Source organism: Mya arenaria, chromosome 11, assembly GCF_026914265.1.
Source record: "Mya arenaria isolate MELC-2E11 chromosome 11, ASM2691426v1".
Taxonomy (NCBI): Eukaryota; Metazoa; Mollusca; class Bivalvia; order Myida; family Myidae; genus Mya; species Mya arenaria.
Genome location: NC_069132.1, coordinates 11,706,252 through 11,733,625, shown reverse-complemented (window position 1 = coordinate 11,733,625; position 27,374 = coordinate 11,706,252). Strand labels below are relative to the sequence as shown.

The window sequence follows — 27,374 nt, the reverse complement described above, 5'->3', positions numbered from 1 at the left end:
GTGAAGTTAATAAATCTAGTCCTGTTTACTTTAGAAATTGTTTGTAACGTATTTTTTTTTTACAAAGTAACGTACTCTACATGAGAATTCATCAGAATATGTGATTGTTTTTTTGAATAATATTTGTAATTATCTTTTGTGCCATGAACAGAGAGCACTGTATAGATGGGATTGCAAAATGACGATAAATGCTCATTGTAGGCATTATCTATTTATTATGTCTAAACAGGCTACATACTGTTTTGATGATGTAACGTACGTAATATAAATGTGAAAGTTTAACTTGGCATTATGTCTTATTCATCAGTACTGTCTGAAGTTTAATGTCAAATTAAAGATTTCTCTATAAAATTCCCCGTTTAAAACCTTCTTCCCCACATAGTCTAATACTGAAGCATTATATATGTTTTTTTAACCTGTAACAATCGCTTACAAAATTTTTAATGTATACGTTCTTTTTCTTTTGACTTACTGAAACCCCAAATTTCACAGGCATAATTCAATATTGGCCCAACAAAAGAATCACATAATTGACCAAATATTTTAGGTTTAAGGTTATAATTTTTGCATTTAAATAATAAAGTATTCATAGGCTTAAGGGCTTTCCCAAACAAATGCTCTTGATTCAATGTAAAACTTCCAGTGCAATGTATCACATTACATAAATAGTTAAAATTATCAACAACATCGTTAGTATGGCCATTATTTCTTAAGTCCAATACTCATGATGATGTATTCTACCCGGTTTACGTGGTTAGTTACATTGTACGCTTAACTTCTAGAAAGCTAGGATGTTGCCCAAATTACCAAACCAACTTATGACGTCTTATCTGTACAATTCTGAGCACCATGAAAGCGTAGTACGTATCGTCGGTCGATAAGAGAATAGGTCATCATTTACGGCGATTTGTTGGCTTAAAATGTAATTTAATTATAATCAAAGAGATAAGCATCAATAGCTGCCCCCCCCCCCCTTCAGCTGTTTGGGCCTGCGACTACTGTGGCTCCGGCGCCTATACTAATTTATAAGTCATTACTGCTTTCACCATTAACATACCATAGGATGGGCGTTTCCACATTGCATTTACATGTATAAGCACTAAACATTTGTAGTATGTTCTTTACGAGACTTGCACCTACTAAATGGCTGAATGTATCTTTTGCTCCACCTCGAACACGATATCCCTTTAGTGACAAGTAGACCGACACAGGTCTATCTCTCTCAAACATTTAACAGCAACGAACACAACCCGAAACAGAACATGTATTGCGTCAAGTTGGCGTATACATGGCCTGTTGTTGCTTGAAAAACATCAGTTGACAGAGCCTGCTGACCTTTGCATGAGTAATCGATTACTATTTTACCAAAAAAATCAAGCACAATGTGTTGACATTAAAAAGAAAGTAAAATATAGGTCAGAGAGAAAAAAGAAAACAGGTTTGGGTTTATTGTTATTCAAAAGGGTTAAACTTAACAATTGATCTGTTGGGCATTTTCTTATGATCTTTCGGTTTATATATGACATATACGACTGGATGTAACTACTGTCGGTAAACGGTAACTGGAGTACTACCAGTAGGCGTACCAACACATACTCGCGCCACTGCAGTACAGTACTGTATTAGTCATTCTAAAATGCCGTCCAGGCTTTTTTTTAATGACCATCATTAAAAAAAGAAGCATGGACGGCATTTTAGAATGACTAAGTACTAGACGTGTTAAACGGGATTCTTATCAAAAATTGTGAAAAAAATCCGTGTACGTACAATTATTTGGACTACAGTACAGTACGAAGTTTCGCCATGTATACGGAGAAGTCGCCCCATATATAGGCATCCAATAAATTTTATTTACAAGCAAAACATAACACTGGTGATCAAAATTATACAAAAATACTGTACTGTACTCATAATAATTTGAAGTGAACATTCAATCATACCATGGTGATGATCTAACTGTCAAGTTTTGTTGTCTGCTTTTTGCTACGGAATCCTACTTTAAAATATCGATTATGTGTCAAAGCTTCTGTTGAAGCAAGACTGCTGTAACATACAAAGTTAAGTGTGTCTACTAAATATTTAACTTGAAGTTAAACATACCAACATATCTGCTCCTTTAGATGATTAAGTACCTGTTGGTGGCAAACACAGGGGCAGCGGTGCTGATCGCGAGATTCTACGAGCACGTGCCACGAGCCTCACAACAGGAACTTCAGGAAGCAGTGGTCCGTCTTTGTCTCGCCCGTTCGGACAAACAGGTGGATGTGACAGTTTTTGCTTTATTATATATATTTACTATTTACTTATTTTGATATAATTATGACGAGGCCAGTGGATTTTTGTACTTTACATGTATGTCATTAGACATTATTACTGTATACGTCATAACTTAAAGTGACAGGTCAATATTATAAGGCAAATGCTCACTTTGATGGTATATCTAGGCGTTGCCATGTCTTAGGTTCATATAGTGCATTTGATTTGTATTTTTACATTTTAGAGTACCATAGTGGATTATGAAGACTATACTGTAGTATACAAGAAGTTCAGTAGCGTTGTCTTTATCGCTGGAATCACCAAGGATGAGGTATGTCCTCATGTTATTTCCTACGAGGGCAGTGTTTTTTGCAGAAAATATCACCATTTGTGTATACTTCCGACAAACCTTTAAACTTTTGAGCTTTTATTGAATAGTTGAATCAAATAGTTTTTCATTATGTTGTTTTTTTGCAGAATGAACTAGCCATTATAGAATTATTTCGGCACATAGGAGAAACGCTGATAAAGTATTTCGGAAATCTCGTAAGTGTTTGTGTTGGATATTTCAGTTATTTACCCAAGGTATTAATGAATACAGAAATTCTGATGCACATATACCAGTACACGACACCCTGTGTGCTTCATCTGCATACAAATGGAACTGTAAAGAAATCTAAATGTGAATGATAATGACCAGTCTGCCTCTTTGTTTTTATTACTAATCATCATTTGTCTGTTTGTCACAATGATGTTTTATTCTTTCAGACTGAGCTTCATGTATCCTTTATTCCGAAAACTACACAGCCGTATCAATAGTTTAGTAATGTTTAATAAACCAGTAAACGAGTTGGAACATTTTCTGTTCCTCATTAGGAATGGGATATCATCCTATAACCCAATTCTTTAATATTGTTTTTAAATAATTCATGATAAAAATAACTTGTTTAAAATGCATTGTTAGCTCGTCTGTTTTTCGAAGAAATAAAGGACAGGTGTCGTCTTAGCGTTGGTGTCGTCGTTGTTGGCGTCGGCGTTGTTGTGCATCTAACGCTAACATTGACCATAACTCTTAATCGCAAAGATATTGAATGAACTTGGTTCACATTTTGCTCAGACACATGTACAGCAAGGTACGCAACTATGACTTGAATAATTATTGAGTTATGCCCCCTTTTTCGATTTAAAAACAACAACAACAGACTAGCGACTTGTGTTGACGTGCGCTTCATGTCGCTATTGAGTATTGTTTCATTTTTTGTATCGCCCGTCTGTCATCACACCCACTCTTAACATTGAATCAGTTCGTGTACAACTACGAAAAGGTGTACATGATTTTGGATGAGGTCATTTCCGGCGGATACATTGCTGAGACCTGCACGCCTCGCGTCCTGGCACCCCTCCAGCTTACTGCTGCCGCTTCTCACCGGAAATGGTGCGCAGTCTTCGTAGCAACCATTGATATTATTCCAAAACATTTCATTGAAGTTAAAGTAAACTGCCATGATCAAACCACGCAACTTACCAGAGGATTTCTATCATGAAATACACTTGTATATTGAATGAATAGAAAATAACATAATTATAATTCACAGCATTGGAAGATGATATATATATATATATTGCTCAAATATAGCAGGAATAGTTTCGAAATACTGTTATGAATGGCATGTTTATGATATATTTCAGATCAACGATGTTCATGGATACACAGAGAAATCTAACAACAGTAGGCAACTATTAACTTTAATAACATTTTTTTCATGAAAATGCTGCAAGCAAATATATTATTTTGTTAATTTTGAAATGTCTTCACTCTGCATCTCTGAAAAAAAATTGTAATACATTAATTAAAGTAACTTAGTGAATGATGGCAAACATTTTGATATGAAACATTTAGATTGGGATGCATTTCTGAAAATTATGTAATACAAACGTTCTTACAAACATTTTATGAAATATTGAAATTTTCAGGAGAGGCGCAATCTCATTTACTGTATCCGCGTAATTGGACGCGGACGTTAGAACACCGAGGAATTTGTTCCAACAGAAAAAAGAAACGTTTTAGCTGAGTAAAAAACAATATATGCAGAAACAAGAAGTGGTTTATTGGTTTAGCATACAGAATAGATTATAATGAACTGGTCCGATGTTGCCACACTTACCAGTAACGGGAGTTTCCAATGTTTCAACCTATGACCGCTGAAACAAGATGGTTCATTATAGAGACTTTTTAAAGCTGCAATATTATTAAAGGCAACGATACCAGCATTCTTAAATACTGTAAAGAATAGCACTTATACTGGGTTAGGAGATTGAAGTAAAATAATACAATTGTGAATTAATTTCAAATAATTATTTATAAATAAAATCTAACAATAAATATAAACATACTTTCTGTTGGAGCTGGCGTTGTTTTTATCTCTGAAAGTATATTAAATATTTGTCTCATCGAGTCACAAGACAGAAATATTTAAGCAAAGAGTTTCGAAAGACGTTTTATGCTTACTGAAATAAAATACTTTAAGTGAACCGTGGATACCTTCACAAGCCGCCGCCTTGATATCAGACTGAAGCGTCCGGAGAGCGTTAAAGTCGGAGACGGTGAACACGTGGTTGGAGTCGGAGGCGATACTGCTCAACTCGTTCTTGTTGAGATTATCCCCGATACCGATAGCGATCACAGTCACATGCTGCTGCTTTAGAAAGGTCGCCTGCTGCAGTGTCTGTGCCGAGTTGGAAGACGCGCCGTCCGTCAACACGACGGCATAGTGTTGCGCGTCATTTCGGGCGCCGCCAGCGCTCGTGAACATGGTGGTTCGGGCGTACTGCAGCGCTTGGTCGGTGTTAGTTAGCCCCTGAATGTACGGTACCCTCTGAATAGCGTCAAGCACCGTGTTCTTGGAAGTGTGCTGGTTCAACTTGAAGGCGAGGTGCGGTTGGTCGGAGAACGTAAGAACACCAATCTGCACGTTGTGAGGCCCGACCTGGAAGTCGTTAACGACCCTCGAGACAAAGTCCAGCTGAGAGTGGAAGTTGAGGGAGCCCTCACTAGAGGAGGCGTCGAGAATAAACACGATGTCTGCCTTCGATACAAACCCGCACGCTGAAAGTTAAGTGTAAATATACGTTCTTGAAAAGGACATGTTTAATGACATTGCTTGTAGAAGTGTTCATTTCAAGCTGAATTGCGTATATACTAGTAATACGGATGTTTTATACTGGTTAGGTGTAAAGATTGCGATACTTACTCGTGGGCACGAGTTTAATGAGCTGTGACTTGAGAGTTGAAGTTGGCATAGTAGCATAACTAATTCCGATCGCATTTATAAAGCTAATTCGGAAACAATTCATAGGTATTTACTCTGACAGGTGACGTATGTAAGCTCTGATTTGATGGTGTTCAGGGAATCGAAGTTGGCGACGGCCAGGGCATGTGAGTCGTCAGACGCGATCCGCCGTAGTTCTGTCGTATGTACACCGCTTCCGATGCCTAGGATAGTGACAAAGAAAACATAATTGAATAATCATCACAATGTTAAACCTTTTAAAACATCCATATGAAATAATTGCAGAAGATAATTAAGTTTTGTACAAGGCTTTACAATTACAGATGTTGATGCCCAAATTTCCGTACAGTGTCAACACCCTAAAGACGCTGAACAGACACAATCATCTAGTTTATCATGACAAGTTACGGCGTGACGCACCTATGGCGACAACCTTAACGTTTGTTTGGTTCTTAAGCAGATCTGCCTCACGCGCTGTGTCGGTCGGGTGGGTAGACTGTCCGTCCGTTAGCAGGATAACCAGGTCCGTGGCGTTGGCTCGAGCACCTTCAACCATGACGTTACGATATAAACACGGCTGGTTTTGTCATGGAAACGAAAAGCTACTTGTACAACACCAGAAAACTGTACATTTAAAATGACATACATGTATTTTATAGAGTTCTGGCAGGTTTAAATACTGCTTAATTTTCGCAAAATCAAGATTTAGGACATTCGCGAAAACGATTTACTACGACACGCTTTGGTTAAGTTATTTTAAACGAAGATGTGACAAATATTATGCTTGTCCCTCCTACCTTTAGATGCGAGGAAGCTGTGTAGACGGACGTATTGTAGCGCCTTATCCGTGTACGTGACGCCACTGTTGTATGTGATGCGGGCGATGGCGGCCAGCAGGTCCTTCTGGTTCGTGTACCGGTTCAGCGGGAACTGTTCGTGCACGCCGCTGCTAAAGGTCACCACGCTCACCTTAGCACGTGGAAAACATGATATTGCATTGTAAAGGAAACAAATATGTTCGAGCCCGATACTCCAGTATCGGTTCTTGCAGTATCGGTTCTTGCTGTTTTTGTAATAAACGTTGGCAAATAAGTTACAGCCTCCACTATCCACCTCGCCAGTTATGTCAGTGTAATACTTATCTTATTTAAACATTCATTGTAGACTGGCGAAATTACAATATTATAATTTAAGTTTGATATAAGAGGGAAGAGCGACGTTTCTTACCAAAACTTGGCTGGGCCCAATGTTGAACTGGTAGACGAAGTCGCGGACAAAGTCTAGTTGTTTCTGAAAGTTGATACTACCCTCGCTGGCGGACGAGTCCAACACAAACACAATGTCCGCGGGCTCCTTTCCGCAGTCTGCACGTGGGAAGCAACAAATTGCAAGGTACATGTGTTGTATAAGTTAGCAATGCTATTGTTTCATTTATCAAATAAGGCTTTCTTGCATACCGGACGTGTGTTTCCGGTCATGTGACCAGTGCTGGAAAAACCCGTCTTACAACCCCCATGTCAGATGAATCACGCGCAACAACGCGCCACTTCTTATTTCTTTTACTGTATGGTTATGAACAATACTATTTCATTAAAGCGCAATTAAATACATAAGTATGAAGACTTTTAATTAAAATTAAAAATCAATAATCGTAAAAACGCGATTCTTAGAGGAACTATTTGGCGTCAAAAGTGATTCATGCGCTTTATGACGTCAGTAAACAACGTCGCACGCGCTTTTTGGTGAAATGTACAAAAGTGCGTTTTCTACTTCAATTTCCCCACAAATTGATAATTTGAGATATGCAAAAAAAAATATCAATCATGTTTTTCCGGTCCGGATCGAAAAATCTGCCCTCGGGTCGGATTTTTCTATCCGTACCGGAAACACATGATAAATACTTATAAGAAAAAAATGGTTGTTGTTTTGTAACATATAAACGGGTTTAATTGAATACACAAACACATCCTGGTATCAAAGAACATCACATGAACGTACCCGTGTCGACTGCTGGCTTAGGTTTTGGGTCTGAAACAGATATGAAAGAGTCCGTTACAATTCGTGAACATCAGAAAGTATAAATTACAGAAACGGCCAAAAATGTTTTATGTGCGTGTTGAGATGTTTCACACAAAATATGTAACGAAGTTTCGCTTACTTCCGCAGGACTGGTCTTTGAGTTCCACCTGGAGTGTATGGAGGATGGAGAAACTGCCCACTGAGAACACGTGGTTCCGGTCAGTGGCCACGCTGTTCAGCTCAAACTGGTTCACGTTGGAGCCGATACCAATCGCGATCACCGTGGCGTGCGCTTGGGTCTGCAGTATACCCGTCCATGTAAAACGCATAGTTCGTAATTTATAGATTTAAGGTTAACACATTTATAGTGCCAAGAAAAAACCTGTACATCCATTATATACTTCTATCGTACCGACTATTGTTATAAAAGACGAAAAATGTGCTACTCATTTCCATAACTCATGCTTTATTAGTAACGGAACAAAGATTAGTTATTTGTTCAAAGAAAAAATAGCACCCATCAACAAGACTAACTGTTCCCCACCTTTAGAGACGAAGCTTCTGTAATGGTGGCGCTGATGTCGGTTGACTGTCCGTCCGTCAGTACGATGGCTATCCTAGTGGCGTTCGGACGCGCGCCGTGGTAAGAGGCGAAGTGATAGTAACGAGCGTACCGGAGCGCTTGGTCTGTGGCCGTCGAGCCGCCGCGGTACCGGACGGACTGAATCGCCGCGATAAGTGACGCTTTGTCCCGGTAACTGTGTGAGGAAAGAATGCTGGAGTTCAACATAAAATGGTTACATGGATACGGATCCTGAAAACTATCCCGGGCTTGAAAGCCAATATACTTCTAAGAGCCACTGCTACCAGTACTTCTGGTGTGTCAATAATCCTGACATCATAACGTAACTTCTCGTTCCTTAATAGAATTGCGTTACATATTCTATGACTTCCATGTCCAGTTTTATGGTAATTGTGTACCTATTTTCTAGTAAAAGTTCTAGTTGTACATAACTGTATTCATTGTAGAGCTTGAACATCATTGTATATACATGTATACGTACGAGTTGAGGTAGAACTCGCTGTGTGCGGAGGAGCTGAAGGTTACGAGGCCGACCTGGACGTCGCTAGGCCCGATGTCGAACTGGCGTACAAAGTTTGTCATGAAGTCTAGCTGCTTCTGGAAGTTGTCGGCCCCCTCGCTGGAGGATGAGTCCAACAGGAACACGATGTCCGCGGGATGGTCACCGCACGGTGATGGTGTTGTGCCTGTCGTCGGCGAGAGTTTATATTGTGTTTATGTGTTGTCAAGATATGGGAATTCATAACATTTATTCGCTTTTGAAGTTGACAACAGCTAAAACATGTTTGATACATTTGAAGGAAACACATTCGATAAAAAAACAATGCTGTATTACATACCATTTAATATCTTTTGAATCAATTTATTAATGACCATATATTATTTCATATTATACTATGTGTAAAATGAAAAATGGTATCCACGCATTTACGTGCCTTAGCTTCATTAGTTAATGTAGTTAATGTAGCAACGAAACTTTAATATACATGCGACAGTTTCTATTTCGGTGGTAATGGAGTTGAGAGAGTTGAAGTCTGCGACGTTGAGCACGTGCTGCGGGTCGTTGGCGATGTGTGTAAGCTCCGTCTGGGACACATGCGCGCCGATACCCACTGAGATTACCTGAAAACGATCAATTTTTCTAGACTTTATGATATAATATTTTTTTTTATACTAAATAAATGTATACATGTGCACCAGATCATGAAAAAATAATTTGCAGCCTGAGTTGCCATAGTTCTTTGAGAATAAACATGTTTTTAAGTTTGAACCAACTCGTCGCTTTTTTTTTGGACAATTTTAATTTAAAGCTCACCATTGTCACATGTTATAAAATTATTTAATGTATAGTAGCAGAAAGTGTTACTCGGACGCCGAGGGCGTGTAGATGGGTGGCAGCAGTCTGTGTGGTAAAGGCGCTGTTCGAGTTGCCGTCCGTAAGCACAACCACAAGCCGCACCACTGCGTTGCCACGGCCGCCGTTTTCCGCCTTAAAACTGATGACACACGTAATGTTTTATATCCGTATGATGGCGAATCAAGGTTAGGGGAAAATAAAGAATACAGTTTTACAGAAAACCTGAAACTGTATAGAGGTTATCGTTTCGAACAGTCTATACACGACACTAAAAAAGAATATGTAAGTTGATTTCACGCGTCTTTCATTTGGATCCGCCTTCTATTAGCAAAACGTGAAACAGTGTAACAACGTTAAAACCTATATCGTGCGTGATAAGGACATGTAGTTGGCTTTAAACCCATTACCTGTTCGTACTGACAAAGTTGAGCGCCTCGGCTGTGTTCGTGGTTCCGCCCCTGTAGGTTATGTTGTTGATGGCCGTCTGCAGCGAGGGGCGGTCTCCGTACTCGTTCAGGAAAAACTCGTTGTACGCATGCGTACCGAATGTTACCACGCTAACTTGGATGTTGCTAGGGCCGATGTCAAATCTTCCAGATGTATATAAATGTGTAATGAATAAGATTAACCATACATTACAAGTACGTACATAAACTATTCAGCATGGAATGTCTACCTATCGTTTTTACCGTTATCCAACTTTTATATATTTTGTCTTGGAATGAGAAAAAAATTGCGTAAATATCTGCTAACCAGTGTTGAAAGACTGCTGACAAAAGATCAGATCGCAGATCTTCATATTTCTATTCCAAATTAAAAAAAAATATGGCTTAAACTTACGGTTTAAGAGGCTAACTGTATTTTGCGGAACGGAACAAGAGTTGGAGCACCAAACGGGGAATGCTTGTCTGAGGGGGAGAAAATCTATAATCTATAATACACTAGCTTTCGTTCTGTTAATAATGTCCTTAGTTGAGTAAGCAGAACGAAAGCTAGTGTATGATAGATTTTCTTCCCCTCAGACAAACATTCCCCGTTTGGTGCCCCCAACTCTTGTTCCGTTCCGTAAAATACAGTTAGCTAAATGCATAAAACGTCAATTTTGGGACGGAAATATGTAAAGCTGCGATCTGATCTTTTGTCAGCAGTCTTTAATCACTGGTTTGCAGATATTTACGCAAAATTTGCTCGTTTCAAGACAAAAAATAAAAAAGTTGTCAAAACGTTCAATCTGTGAGAGTGCAACTTTAAGTACAAATGTGAACATACACCTGGTATCGGAATGCAAATAGAAATTTAATAAACACACACAAACAAGCACACAACGAAACACTAACGAGCTGGTAACGTTGGCGACAAACTGTAGCTGTTTAGCAAAGTTGACGGCGCCCTCACTTCCGGAAGTGTCGAGCACGAACACCACGTCCGCCTGCTTTTGAGCGCAGCTCGCGTCTGTACGAGAATGTGTAATTCTATTATATGTGTGTGCTATCGTCCTCAAGTAAAAGTACATGTACCTCATTTGGTGCTTTACATTGAACATTGTGTTCTTTCCAAACTGTTTAAGGTCTTATATATGTGATAGAAACACATCCTCAAAACATTAAAATAACTACTTGATGTTCGAAACAATGAGAGTTGATGTAGTAAATAATTCTTTATAAAACGTAGCAGCTTTTTACTATGTACTATTTACCTATTTTTTCCGAGGTACCTGAAAGCAACAAAAGAAAGAAATGAAAATATTCAAAGATAAAATGATGTACCTTCACATTCATTTTTTGAATTCTCGGGTGATTGTAGTTAAATATCAGTTTTGTTTTTATTACTTTTAAACATTTGTTTCGATTTATATTTAGATACACTTCCCTACATACGTACATGCAGCTGATTGTATCTCTGTCTGTATGGTTTGTAGGGAGTCGAAGGACGGCACGGTAAACACGTGCTGGGCGTCGGACGCGATAGCTGCCAGTTCCGTCTTCACAACGCCAGACCCGATACCAATAGATATCACCTGTAACAAAGTCCAGTAATTGAAAAAAAAAACATTAACGACTCTATGCCAAACTTCAAAAAAGTGGTAAAATGCCACAGACATGGCCAAAATTTTAGTACATACCAAACTTGGGAAAAGCTGATCTGAGCCCGATGACAGTACACAGTGATCATTTTTGCAAAATAAAACAACAACAAATCGTGAACATCTTGTATTTTAGTTTGAGACACTGTAAACGAATATTAAGCGTGATCGTTAGGATGGAAAGGAACAAACATTTTAGCTTATCTCATATACGACTTATCTCAAGCAATGGCCTGCAGTCTGTAAGAGCGTTATGTGATAACCTTGATGTCTGAGAAGTGTAGTATGTGGGCCTGCTGTGCTGTGAGGGTAGGGCTAGTTGACTGGCCGTCCGTCATCACCACCAGGATCTTGGGGACCCCCAGGCGTGCCCCGTGCAGCGGTGAGAAACTTGTGCTCCGTACGAACTCCAATGCCTTGTCTGTTGACGTGGACCCTGAATGAGGAAAGACGTAGGACAGGGTTCTTAGATATTGTGAACAGAGACATAGATATTGTTTTGAAAATTTATGTAAATCCCACCAAATTGTCAAATGCATTTTAAGATAGAAGATCAAGGTGACACTTCTATTTGGTACATTAACTCGTGGTTTCTTATTGAAGAAAGTCACTGTTGTCGAGAAGGTTTTGGTATTACCTGGTGTATACCTGACGTTGTTGATGCCGTTGAGGAGTGAGGCCCGGTCACGGTACGTGTTCAGGTAGAAGGCGTTATGAGGCGAGGTAGAGAACGTCACCACACTCACCTGTACCTTGTCAGGGCCTGCAGGAAGACGGTATATATAATCGGCGAATAAAGGCAACTAAAGGTTATATATATGTTGATGCAAAAATGCATTATTATGTTTAAAACTCATTGACTCAAACTATTCAAACAAAAGAAAGCATGTTATTTTTGTTCAGATAAAACAAGATTAGCCGTTATATATTCGGTTCTTCATTTAATAGCTACGTGGCCACACTTTTACCATTTAAAAAGCGCCAAAATATCGCATATTTGTTTTATCCATTCACAAATCATATGCTTTTTTGTTCTTATCATTAAAGTAAAATGAGTTTAACAGGATCAGGCATTAAAAATGATAAAAATGCACCACAAGTAAACAAAGGAGATTGATTCCGATTTTCTATAACAACGTTAGCCTAGTAACGTGTAAGAAGGCATTCAGCTCTCCGGGGCGAAACTCTACTAAAATGTATACATTTAAGAATTTTATAGCTTTTCTACCTATGCCGTAGGGTGTGGTGAAGTTGCTGACGAAGGCAAGTTGTTTCCTGAAGTTCGGCTCGCCCTCGCTGTACGAGGAGTCCAACAGAAACACGATGTCCGCCTTGTCGTGGGAACAGTCTGGTGAATAAGCAGGGGACATTTCAGAGCGATATTTTACTTTAACATCGCAGAAGTCAACAAGTAACATAGAATCTGACGAACATATTGGTGCACAGGTTTTAAAATATGCTACATATAATTGCACTTTTGATTAAAAACCATTTACCAGTACTCATCGACACAGCCCTGGGCAGGAATCGAACCTGGGCCCGTTAATGCTGAACTACTCCCATCGCTATCTATGAAATGTTATCTCGTAGATACGAAACATGTCAAACAAGAGCTTATATTAAAATGACAAGTTAAGCAACGTTGATATTATGTTTAGTATACCTGGTTTCGTTGTAGTTGGAACGGGTGTCGTAGTTGTTGTCGGTCTAGGAGTGGTGGTAGTGGTCGTTGTTGTTGTTGTTGTTGTTGACGTAGTCGTTGGCTTTGGTGTTGTTGTAGTGGTAGTAGTTGTAGTAGGGGTTGTTGTTGGCTTCGGTGTTGTCGTTGTTGTTGTTGGCCGTGGCGTGGTAGTTGTCGTGGTAGGTTTTGGTGTTGTTGTCGTTGTTGTTGGTCGAGGCGTGGTAGTTGTCGTGGTAGGTTTTGGCGTTGTTGTTGGAGCTAATGTCGTTGTGGCGATCGTGGTTGTAACCCTGTCGGAACTCGGCGGCTCACCAGGACATGTCTGGCTCTCCATGTTAGCGTCCAGTTTCACATAACCAATCTATATGTATATAATATGTTCAATAGTTTGTTTGATTATAGCATACGAGCAACGGCGGCTACTAAACAAACGTATATATGAGTACGACTATGTTTCATCTTATGTTTTTTTAATATACATGTAATATAATATAATGGTATACATATATATTGCTCAGTAACCAATATACAGTTTTTGGTATGATGTTTTCTAAACTCTTAAACGAGCCCTGTAAAAAGTAACTCGTACCTGGTGTTCGAATGCGATCTTAGCGAATTCCGCATTTGCCGCGGCGCTCTCGTAGATCGCCTTACAATCGAACTCGTACAAGTAGCCAACGGCCTGCCCGCTCGTGCTCGGTTGCAGGTAGACGGCCGCCTCCACGTTATAGTTGCACAGACACTCATAGTCCGCTCGAGCTCCGGCCAGGACCAACGTTACAAAAAACAGCTGCCTAATAATGTGGGAGAGCAACATTGAAGTATAACGATTAGAATAAATATTATATTGTTACCTTTCATTTAGATTAAGTGTCTGCAAACGTTCATTTGTATTTTGGAAAACTAGGATAAAATGAGTAATAAGCCTATCGGTTCAATCTTTTTCTTTTTTCTTTTTCATTGCCAATGTAATGAAAATACAGAGTTTCTATATAGAAGTACTGCCTATCGAAAAATATAGGAAAAGACACACATTCTGAAGGATTTTGACCTAACTCCTCTCTGAAAATACATGTTTTGTACATAAAAATGCAGTAGAAATAGTAATAAATACTGATAACAGAATACGAAGCAGCAGGAATAGTAGAAGTAATACTAGTTGTTGTTGTCCCCTCCGTCGTTGTTGTTGTAGGTAGATATGTAAGAAGTAGTATCAGTAGTAGTAGAAGTAGAAGAAGTGGTGATGTTGGTGGTGGTGGTGGTGGTTTTGGTGGTATGGTGGTGGTAAAAGTAGCAGCAGCAGTAGCAGTAACAGCAGCAGTAAAATATATTGTTGTTGATGATAATGTTAGTGTTGTTGTTGATAATATAGTAGTAGTAGTAGTATAGTAGTAGTAGTCGTCGTCGTCGTCGTCGTTTTGTTGTTGTTGTTGTTGAAGTACTTCCAATTCTGGACGTTTGGACGGACGTGCCGCAGTTTGCAAATGAACTTACTGTTTTCAAGTCTTTGATTCATTGAATGGTCGTGCATGGCTTTAAGTCCGCCCAAATCAAACAGGTCATCGATTTGCGATTTGACATATATGTCTAATATGTTTAAACTTATCACCATGAACTAACTACTAAACAGACGGGCTCATATCCCCGCAAAGCAACCATACATGTACAGATTGAATAAGATTCACATCAGCCAACCAATTAAGTCGTAGCTTTAAATTTATACGCTCACAAGGACCGTACAGTGACAAATGCCATACTGTCCAAAACCGCTTTTTGGCGGCACAAAATGACTGTCTCTTCGTTCACGAGTACGCTTTGCTTAGTTCAATTTCAAGCGAAAGGACACAGACGGATCATTAGAATGATTAATAAGGATAAATACTAGAAATTTCTTCTCCCTTAGGGATAGTATATACAATTAAAATAACAATCAAATTACCACTCATCTTAACTTCCCTTTCACTAAGGGCAGGATGGACAGGGTAGCAAGCATCGAAAAACAAGCGTCCACACGACGCTAGTATCAGTGATCTATATCACCTCGCATTACATGGTGAACATTGCCTTGTGGATAACACATACACCTATATTAATTATATGGTATAATTTCTATACATTTTTACTAAAGACTTATCAACAATGAAATGTCTTACCTTACAAACATAATTGCTTTTGTTCAGCGCCTTTCAAGTATTGTTTCTAATGTGTAACACTCAATATTTTAGAGCTCTAAAATATTACATTATACGTGGACAATGTGCACATTTAGACAGTTTTTACAAGACTAACAGATATCACTGACTTGTATTACAGTACTTTTGTCACATTCTTATCAAAGGTTATGTGACTAACACGCATGGTAGGGATTGGCCCATGTGTGTATATGTATAGTTAGAATAAAAAAAAGAGTTGACATTGATGAGCATTTTGGCACTGGCATGTTCGGCACTACGGTCTTAAAGGGACTCGCCCATGTTCTTGTAAAATGCACTTTTTTGTATGACGAAATAAAGTTTGACTAACCATTAGGAGAGTTAAAACTAAGATACCAAAAGCGAAAACCCTTCAGCAAATGTTGGTATTTGCTGAAATATCGTCATCGTAGACCACAATTTTCATTAGCGTTAAGACTGGCTTTCAGCGATTCGTTGTTGCGTGATTGAAATTAGCACGTGATGTTATCAATGTATTGTTAAAAGGTCAAACTATCTATAACTTTTGTATCAAGCGTAGTGGTTAATAAAGTATTGTTGTTGTTTTTTACTTAACTGCTACACCCAAAATCTTTTTTTTTATATATATATAATTATATTTCGATACCATAGAGTAAATTGATGATAAAATAAGAGTTCTCAGATGCATTACCGGGAAAACTTTCTTTTTATCCAAAAACAAAAGTGGACCCTTTAAATGAAGCAAAGCTATATATTACGCAAATAAATAAGATAAAGAGTAGGCATTGAATTAGGTGGCAGTGACATACAAGTCCATTCCGGTTACCTAGGTCAAGGGCCCTGGGGAACATTAACAGTATGCTTCTACTGACTCCGTAACCTACGTCTCTACACTTCTGTTTGCAAAATTGTAAGGGTGCAAAATAAGGATTCCGTTTATGGGCTTTACAGTAGTCGTCATAACTAAGTGACCGGCTAACATTTTAAAGAAATTGCACACTTTGGTGTGATTTCTGTGAAATATCATGTCTAAGTTCATACAACATATTTAATTTGTATTATAACATTTCAGAGCACCATAGTGGATTATGAAGACTAAAATGTAGTGTACAAGAACTTCAGTAGCGTTGTTTTTATCCCTGGAATCCCCAGATACGAAATATGTTTTCATTTTATTTCTTACGAGAACATTACTATCACTGTAACTCTTAGCTGGCCACTGGATACATAAATACATTATTATGAGACTATTGAAAATGGTATTCCGTTATTCCGTACTGCTCAGTTGGGATAAATTCTTTAAACAGTTATAAAGGTTATTTTGAGGTAAGAGTTCAGATAGACGATGACCATGGATACACAGAGAAACCTTACACATAAAGCAATGTTTGAGTTTACTAAAGATATTTACAAGAAAAGGTTGCAACCAAATATTTTATTTCCAAATTAACAACAAAGTCTCAGTCGTCGATTCCGCAGCTGCATCCCTGAAATGATATAACATTAACAATAGTGAATCAGTAAATGATAGCAAACAATTTATGAAACATTCATCTTGAAACTCATCTCTGAACACAATGCAATACATTAATTGTCACGAACATTTCATGAACAGTTTACATTTTCAGGAGAAGCACAATCTCAATAAATTTGTTCCACCGGTAGAAATGGTTCACCATCCAGAATAACTTACAGTGACCTGGACACACCTTTTTGCCACACTTACCATTACCAGTACAGAGTAGGACGCTTCAATCAATGGTCGCTGAAAAAAAGTTTCTGTATAGAGACTCTTAACAGCTGCAATTTTATTAAAGGCAACACTACCAGAATTCTTAAATACTGTAAAGCATGACACTAATAATGGGTTATAAGGAGATTGAAGTGAATAAATACGAGTGTGAATAAATTATCAAAATAATAAATCGAATTATAAATAATAACATACTTTTTGTTGGAGCTGGCGTTGTGTTTACCCCTGAAAGTGATAAAAAAAGTTGTCTACTCGAGTCAAGATATAGAAATATTTTAACAAAATAGTTTCTGTAGACGCTTTATGTTTACTAAATAAAATACTTTTAGTGAACCGTGGGTACCTTCACAAGCCGCCGCCTTGATTTCAGACTGAAGCGTCCGGAGAGCGTTAAAGTTGGAGACGGTGAACACATGGTTGGAGTCGGAGGCGATACTGCTCAACTCGTTCTTGTTGAGATTATCCCCGATACCGATGGCAATCACAGTCACATGCTGCTGCTTTAGTAAGGTCGCCTGCTGCAGTGTCTGTGCCGAGTTGGAAGACGCGCCGTCCGTCAACACGACGCCATAGTGTTGCGCGTCACTGCGGGCGCCGCCAGCGTTCGTGAACATGGTGGTTCTGGCGTATTGCAGCGCTTGGTCGGTGTTAGTGAGCCCCTGGATGTACGGCACCCTCTGGATGGCGTCAAGCACCGTGTTCTTGGAAGTGTGCTGGTTCAACTTGAAGGCGAGGTGCGGTTGGTCGGAGAACGTAAGAACACCTATCTGCACGTTGTGAGGCCCGACCTGGAAGTCGTTAACGACCCTGGAGACGAAGTCCAGCTGAGAGTGGAAGTTAAGGGAGCCCTCACTGGAGGAGGCGTCGAGAATAAACACGATGTCTGCCTTCGATACGAAACCACAAGCTGGAAGTTAGTTGGCATATACATTCTTTAAAAGGGCGTTTTCATTAGCATTACTTAATTTTTCATTTGTATTCTGAATTACATATATGGATTGTTTATACATTGTGTATACTGAATTAGGTTATGGAAACAATTGAGATACTTACTATGCGGCACGAGTTGTATGCGCTTTGATATGAGGGTTGAAGTTGGCATTATAGCATAGCGATCGCATTTACAAAGCTTATTCGAAAACAATTGAGATATATTTACTCTGACAGGTGACGTATGTAAGCTCGGATTTGATGGTGTTCAGGGAGTCGAAGTTGGCGACGGCCAGGGCATGTGAGTCGTCAGACGCGATCCGCCGTAGTTCTGTCGTATGTACTCCGCTTCCGATACCTGGGATAGTGACAAAGAAAACGTAATTTAGTAATCACCACACTGTTAAACCGTTTAAAACATCCAAATGAAATAATTGCAACAGATAATTAAGTTATGTACAAGGCTTTACATTCTACTGACTGCTCCAAGGCGGTAACTAACAATCCTTGATAAACATTCCTAGTTTTTTTTATATATTACATGTATACACTGTGCTGCTTTTGGAGTTTTGTGCTGTTCTTCCAGGTTTTTTTTGTGATTTTATGTTTTATGTCTTTGGCGTTTACCCAGTGCCATTAAACCGGGTTTATGTTTCTGCTTTTTGCTACTGAACTTGTTTCTGTAGCTTTTCGCATGATTATTTACAATTAGAGATGTTAATGCCCAAATTTCGCAACTTTTTCCGTACAGTGTCAACACCCTAAAGGACACAGAACAGAGATCATCTAGTTTGTCATGACAAGTTTTGGCGTGACGCACCTATGGCGACAACCTTGACGTTTGTTCGGTTCTTAAGCAGATCTGCCTCACGCGCTGTGTCGTTCGGGTGGGTAGACTGTCCGTCCGTCAGCAGAATAACCAGGTCCGTGACGTTAGCTCGAGCACCTGCAACCATGACGTAACGGTTTACCAACATGGCTAGAGTCTTTGAAACTGAAAGCTACTTGCACAACATCAGAAAAGTGAACACTTAAAATGACGAATTCTATAGAGTCTTGGCAGATTTAAATACTGTTCAATTTTCGCAAAATCAATACGTACATGACTTACTGCGAAGCGCTTTGAGGAAATTGTTTCAACCGAAGAGAAAGCGAACGAATGACAAACATGTGCAAAACCTCTCATAAGTAGGAAATAAATAATAGCTCAATCCTCCGACCTTTAGATGCGAGGAAGCTGTGTAGGCGGACGTACTGTAGCGCCTTGTCCGTGTACGTGACGCCACTGTTGTATGTGATACGGGCGATGGCGGCCAGCAGGTCCGTCTGGTTTGTGTACCGGTTCAGAGGGAACTGCTCGTGCACGCCGCTGCTAAATCTCACCACGCTCACCTAAGCACGTGGAAAACATGATATTGCATATGCATTGTAAAGAAATCAACTATGCTAGAAACCCATATTTCAGTATCACTGCTTGCTGTTTCGGTCTTTCAACGATGGCGAAGGTGATTTTATAATGACCCATTAATTTGTCCGAGGCGATACCAATACTGCCGACTGTGGACAAATAACTCGGTCAATATGAAATCAACTAATGAATAAGTATGTTTTATTAATTAACTATTACGTATGGTACGGCATTTTGGTTAAAACATTCTAATAATTCCCTTTAGTTTATATTGAATCTTATTTATCCCTTTTTGCATTCATGGTTTCTACTTTTCTATACCGGACTTTGCTGATGTTGACATGCATCCTTTATAGTGACATTGCACAGACTTATGAATAAAGCTCTGTACAGTCTAAGGAAGAATATCTTTTCATGGTTATGTCGTAAACCGTTTGTCATAAGTTCAATATTTTCACCTTCGTCGTCCATTTTGTTGGTTTAAAAAAATATTATCGTAAAATCCACCAACAGGTTATTTAACAGTAATATCAAACTGTTCGACGTGATTGAAGTATCTAATAGTCTAGTAGTTCCAACTATGTTTTAAACAAGGCACAAATCTTTCAAAACAGGCGGTTACATGGAAAACAAAATGGCTGCCTTTAAAACTTATTTCCAGCATATTTCTCATATTAGGGCGAGTTTCGACAGCCAATGAATACGGTTCATTTCTCAAATCCTACATATGACGAGTTTAGTTGCCAATCAAAACGGCAGAAACTCTTATTGGCCGGCCTTGGTCCTGTTTTGGCATATATTGTCGTCAATTGCCTAGTATTAGTACTACGACTGTCCCCGTATTGCGTCGAATACGTAATAGTTGATTAATAAAAAATATACTTTAATATCAAATGAAAGAGCGTCGTTTTTTTTCTTACCATGACTTGGCTGGGCCCAATGTTGAACTGGTAGACGAAGTCGCGGACAAAGTCTAGTTGTTTCTGAAAGTTGATGCTACCCTCGCTGGCGGACGAGTCCAACACAAACACGATGTCCGTGGGCTGCTTTCCGCAGTCTGCACGGGGAAAGCAACAGAATGCAAGGTACGTGTTTTATAAATTGGCAATCATTGTTTAACGTTATGCAGATAAGCCCAGATAAATTTTAATGCTGTTGTTAGAGGCAAACACATCGTTGTATCAAAGAACGTACCCGTGCTGACTGCTGGCTTAGGTTTAGGGTCTGAAACAGATATGAAATATCAGATATATCAATTATATTTTTTTGGTGAACATAAAACGTATAAACTACAGAAACGGTCCAAAATACATGTAATTGAAATGTATCACACACTTATGAAATATGAAACAATGTTTCGCTTACTTCCACAGGACTGGTCCTTGAGTTCCACTTGGAGAGTGTGGAGGATGGAGAAACTGCCCACGGAAAACACGTGGTTCCGGTCAGTGGCCACGTTGTTCAGCTCAAACTGGTTCACGTTGGAGCCGATACCAATCGCGATCACCGTGGCATGCGCTTGGGTCTGCAGGATATGTAAAACGCATAGTTCATAATTTATAGATATAAGGTGTACACATTTATAGTGCCAAGTAAAAACCTGTACATCCATTATATACTTCTATCGTACCGACTATTGTAACAAAAGACGAAAAATGTGCTACTCATTTTCATAACTCATGCTTTATTAGTAACGGAACAAAGATCAGTTGTTTGTAATACAGAAAGTTTATGTTCAAAGAAAAAATGGCACCCAACAGCAATACTGAAATAAATGTTCCCACCTTTAGAGACGAAGCTTCTGTAATGGTGGCGCTGATCTCGGTCGATTGTCCGTCGGTCAGCACAATGACTATCCTGGTGGCGTTAGGCCGCGCGCCGTGGTAAGAGGCGAAGTGGTAGTAACGAGCGTACCGGAGCGCTTGGTCTGTGATGTGCGTGAAGTTAGCAGCACAGCAGCATAGCAGCAAGCTGCCAGCAGCAAGTTGATATGCTGCTGGCAGCTAGCTGCTATGCTGCTGGCAGCTAGCTGCTACATTTTTTAAATATGAATATAATGATTTATATGAACTATATACTACTTTAGTTAATCATTGTATGCTTTCCAGCTGTTTATAGGAATATAAATAGTGGTAAGAAAAAATGAGATTTTACTGTTTTAGCTTAATGTTTGGTAAACTTTTGATTACTTCGGGTCTTTTCGATAAGCGGTCTACCAACACAGTTATTTTCTTGCGAAAGAACAATTTCTCGGGCCAACGGGACCATACCAACTAAACGTAATCTTTATTAATAGTAAGGGAACTACAATGCCTAAGATTTGACTACCATTACGAGTAGGTATGATAAATGTTCAAATACCATGCGGACGAAAAGTGCAGGGATGAACTAGGCCACGAGCCCTACAATGTGTGCTATTTCGATAGTTGGAGCTTTTGTCCTGAGTAGGCGAAAATAGAGCTCGAAAATCGAAATTTGCTGCTGTAAAAGCCATTTTGGGGACGCACTGACCCGAAAATTCGAGTAAGGGGACCATAACGAAAAGTGCAGGGATGAACTAGGCCACGAGCCCTACAATGTGTGCTATTTCGATAGTTGGAGCTTTTGTCCTGAGTAGGCGAAAATAGAGCTCGAAAATCGAAATTTGCTGCTGTAAAAGCCATTTTGGGGACGCATTGACCCGAAAATTCGAGTAAGGGGACCATAACGAAAAGTGCAGGGATGAACTAGGCCACGAGCCCTACAATGTGTGCTATTTCGATAGTTGGAGCTTTTGTCCTGAGTAGGCGAAAATAGAGCTCGAAAATCGAAATTTGCTGCTGTAAAAGCCATTTTGGGGACGCACTGACCCGAAAATTCGAGTAAGGGGACCATAACGAAAAGTGCAGGGATGAACTAGGCCACGAGCCCTACAATGTGTGCTATTTCGATAGTTGGAGCTTTTGTCCTGAGTAGGCGAAAATAGAGCTCGAAAATCGAAATTTGCTGCTGTAAAAGCCATTTTGGGGACGCACTGACCCGAAAATTCGAGTAAGGGGACCATAACGAAAAGTGCAGGGATGAACTAGGCCACGAGCCCTACAATGTGTGCTATTTCGATAGTTGAAGCTTTTGTCCTGAGTAGGCGAAAATAGAGCTCGAAAATCGAAATTTGCTGCTGTAAAAGCCATTTTGGGGACGCACTGACCCGAAAATTCGAGTAAGGGGACCATAACGAAAAGTGCAGGGATGAACTAGGCCACGAGCCCTACAATGTGTGCTATTTCGATAGTTGGAGCTTTTGTCCTGAGTAGGCGAAAATAGAACCCGAAAATTCGACTGAGGGAACTTTAGCGAAAAGTGTAATGTTGAACATTCTTCGTTTAACGCTCCTTTGGCTCATGTTCAGCTAGGCATTGTCAGGTTCATTCGAAACAATCATGGTTATTTAAAACTCATTAAAAAGTATATGTAACTGAATTCCAGGCAGGGATCTATTCTGCATGTCAATGGAGATTTATTAACGCCGGCTAGTAGACAACAGGTTTGAATCCTAGGCGCTGATTTGCAATTGAAGTGGGTCCGTCTAGCGCAGGTTCGAATTAAAATTGCCGAAAATAAAACAAACAATAGGCGAATAACACCTGCTCAACAAAAACAATAGCTTTATATATTTAGAGACAGATATTGCCAAAAATTTGCATTTATTGCTTTATACTAAGAAATTTGCAATCCCCAGTTCGCATCTAACGACAAACATTCTAATGCCGAGCAAACTATTGACTAATACCGTACATACGTATCAACGGAGGGTACACAGAGGTAACATTTTGGATGGTATAAAAGGTACGGAGTGTAAACAGTGTTTAAGTAGAGGGGTACAGAGGGGGTTTCATTAAGCAAATTCTGTGTCACAGATTTGCACCAAAAAGTTGTTTTCTGTAACGAATCTCAGGACATTAATCTAATAGAATTTGTTACGCTTTGATGTCATAATTGTAAAAAAGTACCAAAATGTAAAAAAAAGATTGTGTCCGAGACTGGGTTCGAACCCGCGTCGCCAAAATTGAAATTCGGCGTCTTCCTTACTGAGCTACCATAACTATGGGAGACATAATTAAATTATAAAGCTATGTCGATAGTATCACGTGATAACACCGACTAGCCAATCACACATAAGGAATGAATTCTACCTGGTAGACATACCCAGTAACCTTTTTTTAATGGTAAAATACAATATAACTGCTAAACTTAAATAAATTGTAAACTATGTGGTACTTTAATTAGTAAGTTTCAATGCATTGTACACATTTGCAACAAAGTATACGCTGAGCTATTTAAACAATATATTAGACATTGAAACACTGATTTTAAATCCTCATCATCCTTTCATTGGAATGTTAAGATAACAGTGACTTTGATTGTTAAGAAATACTGCAGATCATAAATGTTTCCATTAAACTTCTAGAGCAGTAAAGATTCTGAAGTTCTGAACTATTGGCTCAGTATGTACTTGTACAAAATAAATGGCTGTGTACGGCTGTGTCATGTCAAGTAATTTATTTCTCTACATTTATTTCCGTACATACTAAAACCTTTTAACGATTTAGTACATGAAAATGATCGACTTCTTTCATTTCAAGTGAAACATTTCCTCTCTTGATCTGTGGTTATAGTGTAGCCCTTTGTTGAGTCATTTTAGTTGCTATTAGCAGCCACCCGCTGTGATTTAATTTCTGCTCCCATTATCTGGAGTTCCTTTGATGATGCTTAATTAATATACTATAAACTGTCAGCAGCGGGCGTTTCTTATGTAATCAACTTAGATCTGACCTATTTATAACTTTTCCCAGCAGGGGTCGTTCACTGCGTTTGTTTGATCAAAAATTTGATGGTCAGTAACACTTACTGGCAATGACATCATACCATTTATAACTTGAGAAACAGGTACTGTAATTTAAAATTAAAGATTTATAAAGCAAAGCGACTCATTTAATATTTTATTTAAATTGTTGTACTGTTATAATTATTTATTTGTGTTAAGAACTATAAGGCAAAACAAAGATTTGGTTAGGGTTAAAACAAGCATTTTTATAAGGCTTGATTTAAGAATATTGATATAAGAACGTTATTTTCCATTGGCGAATAGCGTTAAAGAATTCCTGTATAAAACGTAAAAATGATTTAACTACATATTAAAAAAGATGCACTCTTATTCCCAAAGAAGATGTACCACAAGTATTAATACAATTGTTTTAATATTTTTTAAACCAATCGGTAGGGTCGCGCCTATATGTAGGTAGGGTTTGTAAGATTTGATTGAGGTTTTTTTTTCTGTGTCATTCTTTCTCTTCAATATTTAAAATATGAAAAAAGCAAACAGTTGCTTTCAATAATAATAAAAAGTAAATGTTGTGCTTAGTTTGTTATTTATAGGGTGGAGGGGACAGAGCCTTGAATCCAAATTTCGAAATTATATTTGCAACTTTTAAGTGTCCAAAAAAACAACTTTCTGAAATCCTCAAAAGATGCAGGGATCAGTTTCGTTTCAAAATTAAATTTGAACTCACTGACAGTATAAAATGACCAGATTATATATAAAAATGTGCTTTCTATAAGCCATACATTATAAGTTTAGAACCCATCATGTTAACCTTTCTCGATCACCAGAATGTTGATGATATGTGACTATACTCTGGTTCAATCGCCAAGATTCGGAGAGCAAACAGAGACAATTTCAGCCAATCAGAGGCGTTTCACTGTATTCTATTAATAGATTATCTTGCAGTCGGTAAACCTTGGCGATTGCCTATAGCCAATGAAAAAGAGCCTAACATAACACAAATAAAATTAGAACACCTGAAAGCAAGCGTGGCATGAGACGGCTTATCATACTTCATGAATGATGATTCCCAACATGTGTACCGCATTTTGTACTAACACTGCGGAAAATGGTTGAATTTACGGGAAAGAACGGTCCCGTACATGGGTAGGTATAAAAGAGTGGCCGGACCGGACCAAATGCGGACCAACTGAAATCTCCTAATTGTTCCTGCCTGCCTGCCTGCCTGCCTGCCTGCCTGCCTGCCTGCCTGCCTATACGCACATACATACATACATACATGCATACGCACATACATACGCACATACGCACGTACATACGCACGTACATACGCACGTACAAACGCACGTACAAACGCACCTACAGATGCACTTACAGATGCACGTACAGGCTCACAGACAGACATAATAAAACTTTAATAGATATAATATCTATAAAACATAGCAATGATTATGTTTATTTTGTCCGGTCCACCCACTCCAACACAAGATTAGAAAAAAAAAACGAACGAATTCCGTAACAGTTCGGAGATTTCCGTTCGTCCGGATTTGGTCCGGCCCGGCCAGTCTTTTAAACCCAACCACATACATCTTTAATATACGGGCGTGTTCGACCCAGTACACCCAACGTGTACGGGACCCGTACACGAATACGTATAAGGAACACCACGTGTACGGACTTCCGGTTATCCATTCCCACACCCGTGGATATACGGAGTTATCAATAAATATAAAAAAATGTCATTTTTTTTGTATTTCTTTTACGTACTTTTGAAGAAAAACATATTTTATGCATAGCATTTTTGGCAAAAATATATATATGTATGTACGGAGCCCGTACACTCGCATGTTCGGGATGGATATATAATAATAATAATAATAATAATAATAATAATAATAATAATGATAATAATGATAATAATAATAATAATAATAATAATAATAATAATAATAATAATAATAATAATGATAATAACAAAAAATAATAACAAAAAATAAATAATCATGATAATATTAATAATAATGATTTAGTTACATTGTGTGTTATATTTCCTTAAATAAATTTTCTTCTATTTTTCTTAAAGCGTTTCTATAATACTAACGCTTTAAGAAAAATAGAATTTTCGGCAGATTGCCAAATAGTTGAGATCATTATTGTGAGGTATCTTAATGACAGAAATGAACACATTGATGCCAAATTTAGCTGATTCTGATTCTGACTTAAATAAGTTAATTAAAATTGTCAAACATGTAAGAGTGCAACTTGAAAGATAGGGCATCTTTATTGCAACTCCCTCATGCCAATGGGTGGGTTAGGGTCAACCGCTATCAATGAAAATAAAGTTAGTAATGGGTAACAAATTATGAGAAAAGTAAGCTTACAATTAGAGCCGTTTTAAATACATTTAGGAATAAAAAAATCTGGTTTGCTGCTTCTTAAATTGGACGGACGGACGGACGCACGGACGGAATGACGGGCGGGCGGGCGTCCGGTCGGACGGGCGGGCGGGCAGTCTTAAGGATGGACGGACGACCAGACATGTTTTTGTCGTAAACATGTTATTTAACGTTTTTTTGCCAAAAAATAAAAAAATATAAACACACATATAAATATTCAATATGGTCACAACGATTCATGGCCTATATACAAATAAAAGACAATAGTATAAGTAAGTTAAATTAAAGAACAAAAAAAGTTTCAATAAATGGAAAAAAGATTCATTTCAAGTGCAAACTGAGATATATATTATATTAACTAATGAAGTATTATGGGAGGCTATTTACAAATGACATAATACTTGAAAGATCTAAACGATGTTATTTAGTAAGGAAATTCTTAACATAAATGCTGATTTATTAATTTACTTAAGCTACTTAGTATTCTTACGTTTTTTAATAAAAATAGTTTCGATAAACTTGTACATACCTGGGTCTCTAATGTAATATATTTTTATCATTTTTTCTGAAGTCATTATATACAGGACATGTTATGATTAAATGATATTCATCTTCTAAATCA

At 38.5% G+C, this 27,374-nt stretch overlaps 2 protein-coding genes across 2 annotated transcripts in view; one reads left to right on the top strand and one right to left on the bottom strand.

Moving 5' to 3' along the window:
• Positions 1-1,378: 1,378 nt before the first annotated feature.
• Positions 1,379-4,654, top strand: LOC128208888 (uncharacterized). The gene is made up of 8 exons (XM_052912569.1): positions 1,379-1,438; positions 2,121-2,258; positions 2,501-2,587; positions 2,734-2,802; positions 3,025-3,036; positions 3,561-3,691; positions 3,946-3,985; positions 4,231-4,654. Coding segments are annotated over exons 2-7 (438 nt in total). The 5' UTR covers positions 1,379-1,438; the 3' UTR covers positions 3,947-3,985; positions 4,231-4,654.
• Positions 4,344-27,374, bottom strand: part of LOC128208323 (serine-rich adhesin for platelets-like) — a 49,308-nt gene continuing 26,277 nt past the window's right edge. Inside the window, exons 25-55 of the mRNA XM_052911882.1 lie at positions 21,319-21,455; positions 20,900-21,059; positions 20,729-20,758; positions 20,455-20,591; positions 19,347-19,518; positions 18,947-19,072; positions 18,356-18,484; positions 17,540-18,103; positions 17,153-17,243; positions 13,859-14,063; positions 13,252-13,630; positions 12,817-12,936; positions 12,226-12,351; positions 11,852-12,024; positions 11,387-11,522; positions 11,202-11,219; positions 10,843-10,957; positions 9,913-10,095; positions 9,515-9,644; positions 9,135-9,270; positions 8,630-8,834; positions 8,110-8,323; positions 7,705-7,864; positions 7,545-7,574; positions 6,774-6,910; positions 6,344-6,515; positions 5,967-6,092; positions 5,621-5,749; positions 4,799-5,362; positions 4,651-4,680; positions 4,344-4,458 (exon numbers count right to left, since the gene is read on the bottom strand). Of these exons, the coding sequence (XP_052767842.1) occupies positions 4,445-4,458; positions 4,651-4,680; positions 4,799-5,362; positions 5,621-5,749; positions 5,967-6,092; positions 6,344-6,515; positions 6,774-6,910; positions 7,545-7,574; positions 7,705-7,864; positions 8,110-8,323; positions 8,630-8,834; positions 9,135-9,270; positions 9,515-9,644; positions 9,913-10,095; positions 10,843-10,957; positions 11,202-11,219; positions 11,387-11,522; positions 11,852-12,024; positions 12,226-12,351; positions 12,817-12,936; positions 13,252-13,630; positions 13,859-14,063; positions 17,153-17,243; positions 17,540-18,103; positions 18,356-18,484; positions 18,947-19,072; positions 19,347-19,518; positions 20,455-20,591; positions 20,729-20,758; positions 20,900-21,059; positions 21,319-21,455 (5,048 nt within the window). The 3' untranslated portion in view covers positions 4,344-4,444. The remainder of the gene's footprint in view (positions 4,459-4,650; positions 4,681-4,798; positions 5,363-5,620; positions 5,750-5,966; positions 6,093-6,343; positions 6,516-6,773; positions 6,911-7,544; positions 7,575-7,704; positions 7,865-8,109; positions 8,324-8,629; positions 8,835-9,134; positions 9,271-9,514; positions 9,645-9,912; positions 10,096-10,842; positions 10,958-11,201; positions 11,220-11,386; positions 11,523-11,851; positions 12,025-12,225; positions 12,352-12,816; positions 12,937-13,251; positions 13,631-13,858; positions 14,064-17,152; positions 17,244-17,539; positions 18,104-18,355; positions 18,485-18,946; positions 19,073-19,346; positions 19,519-20,454; positions 20,592-20,728; positions 20,759-20,899; positions 21,060-21,318; positions 21,456-27,374) is intronic.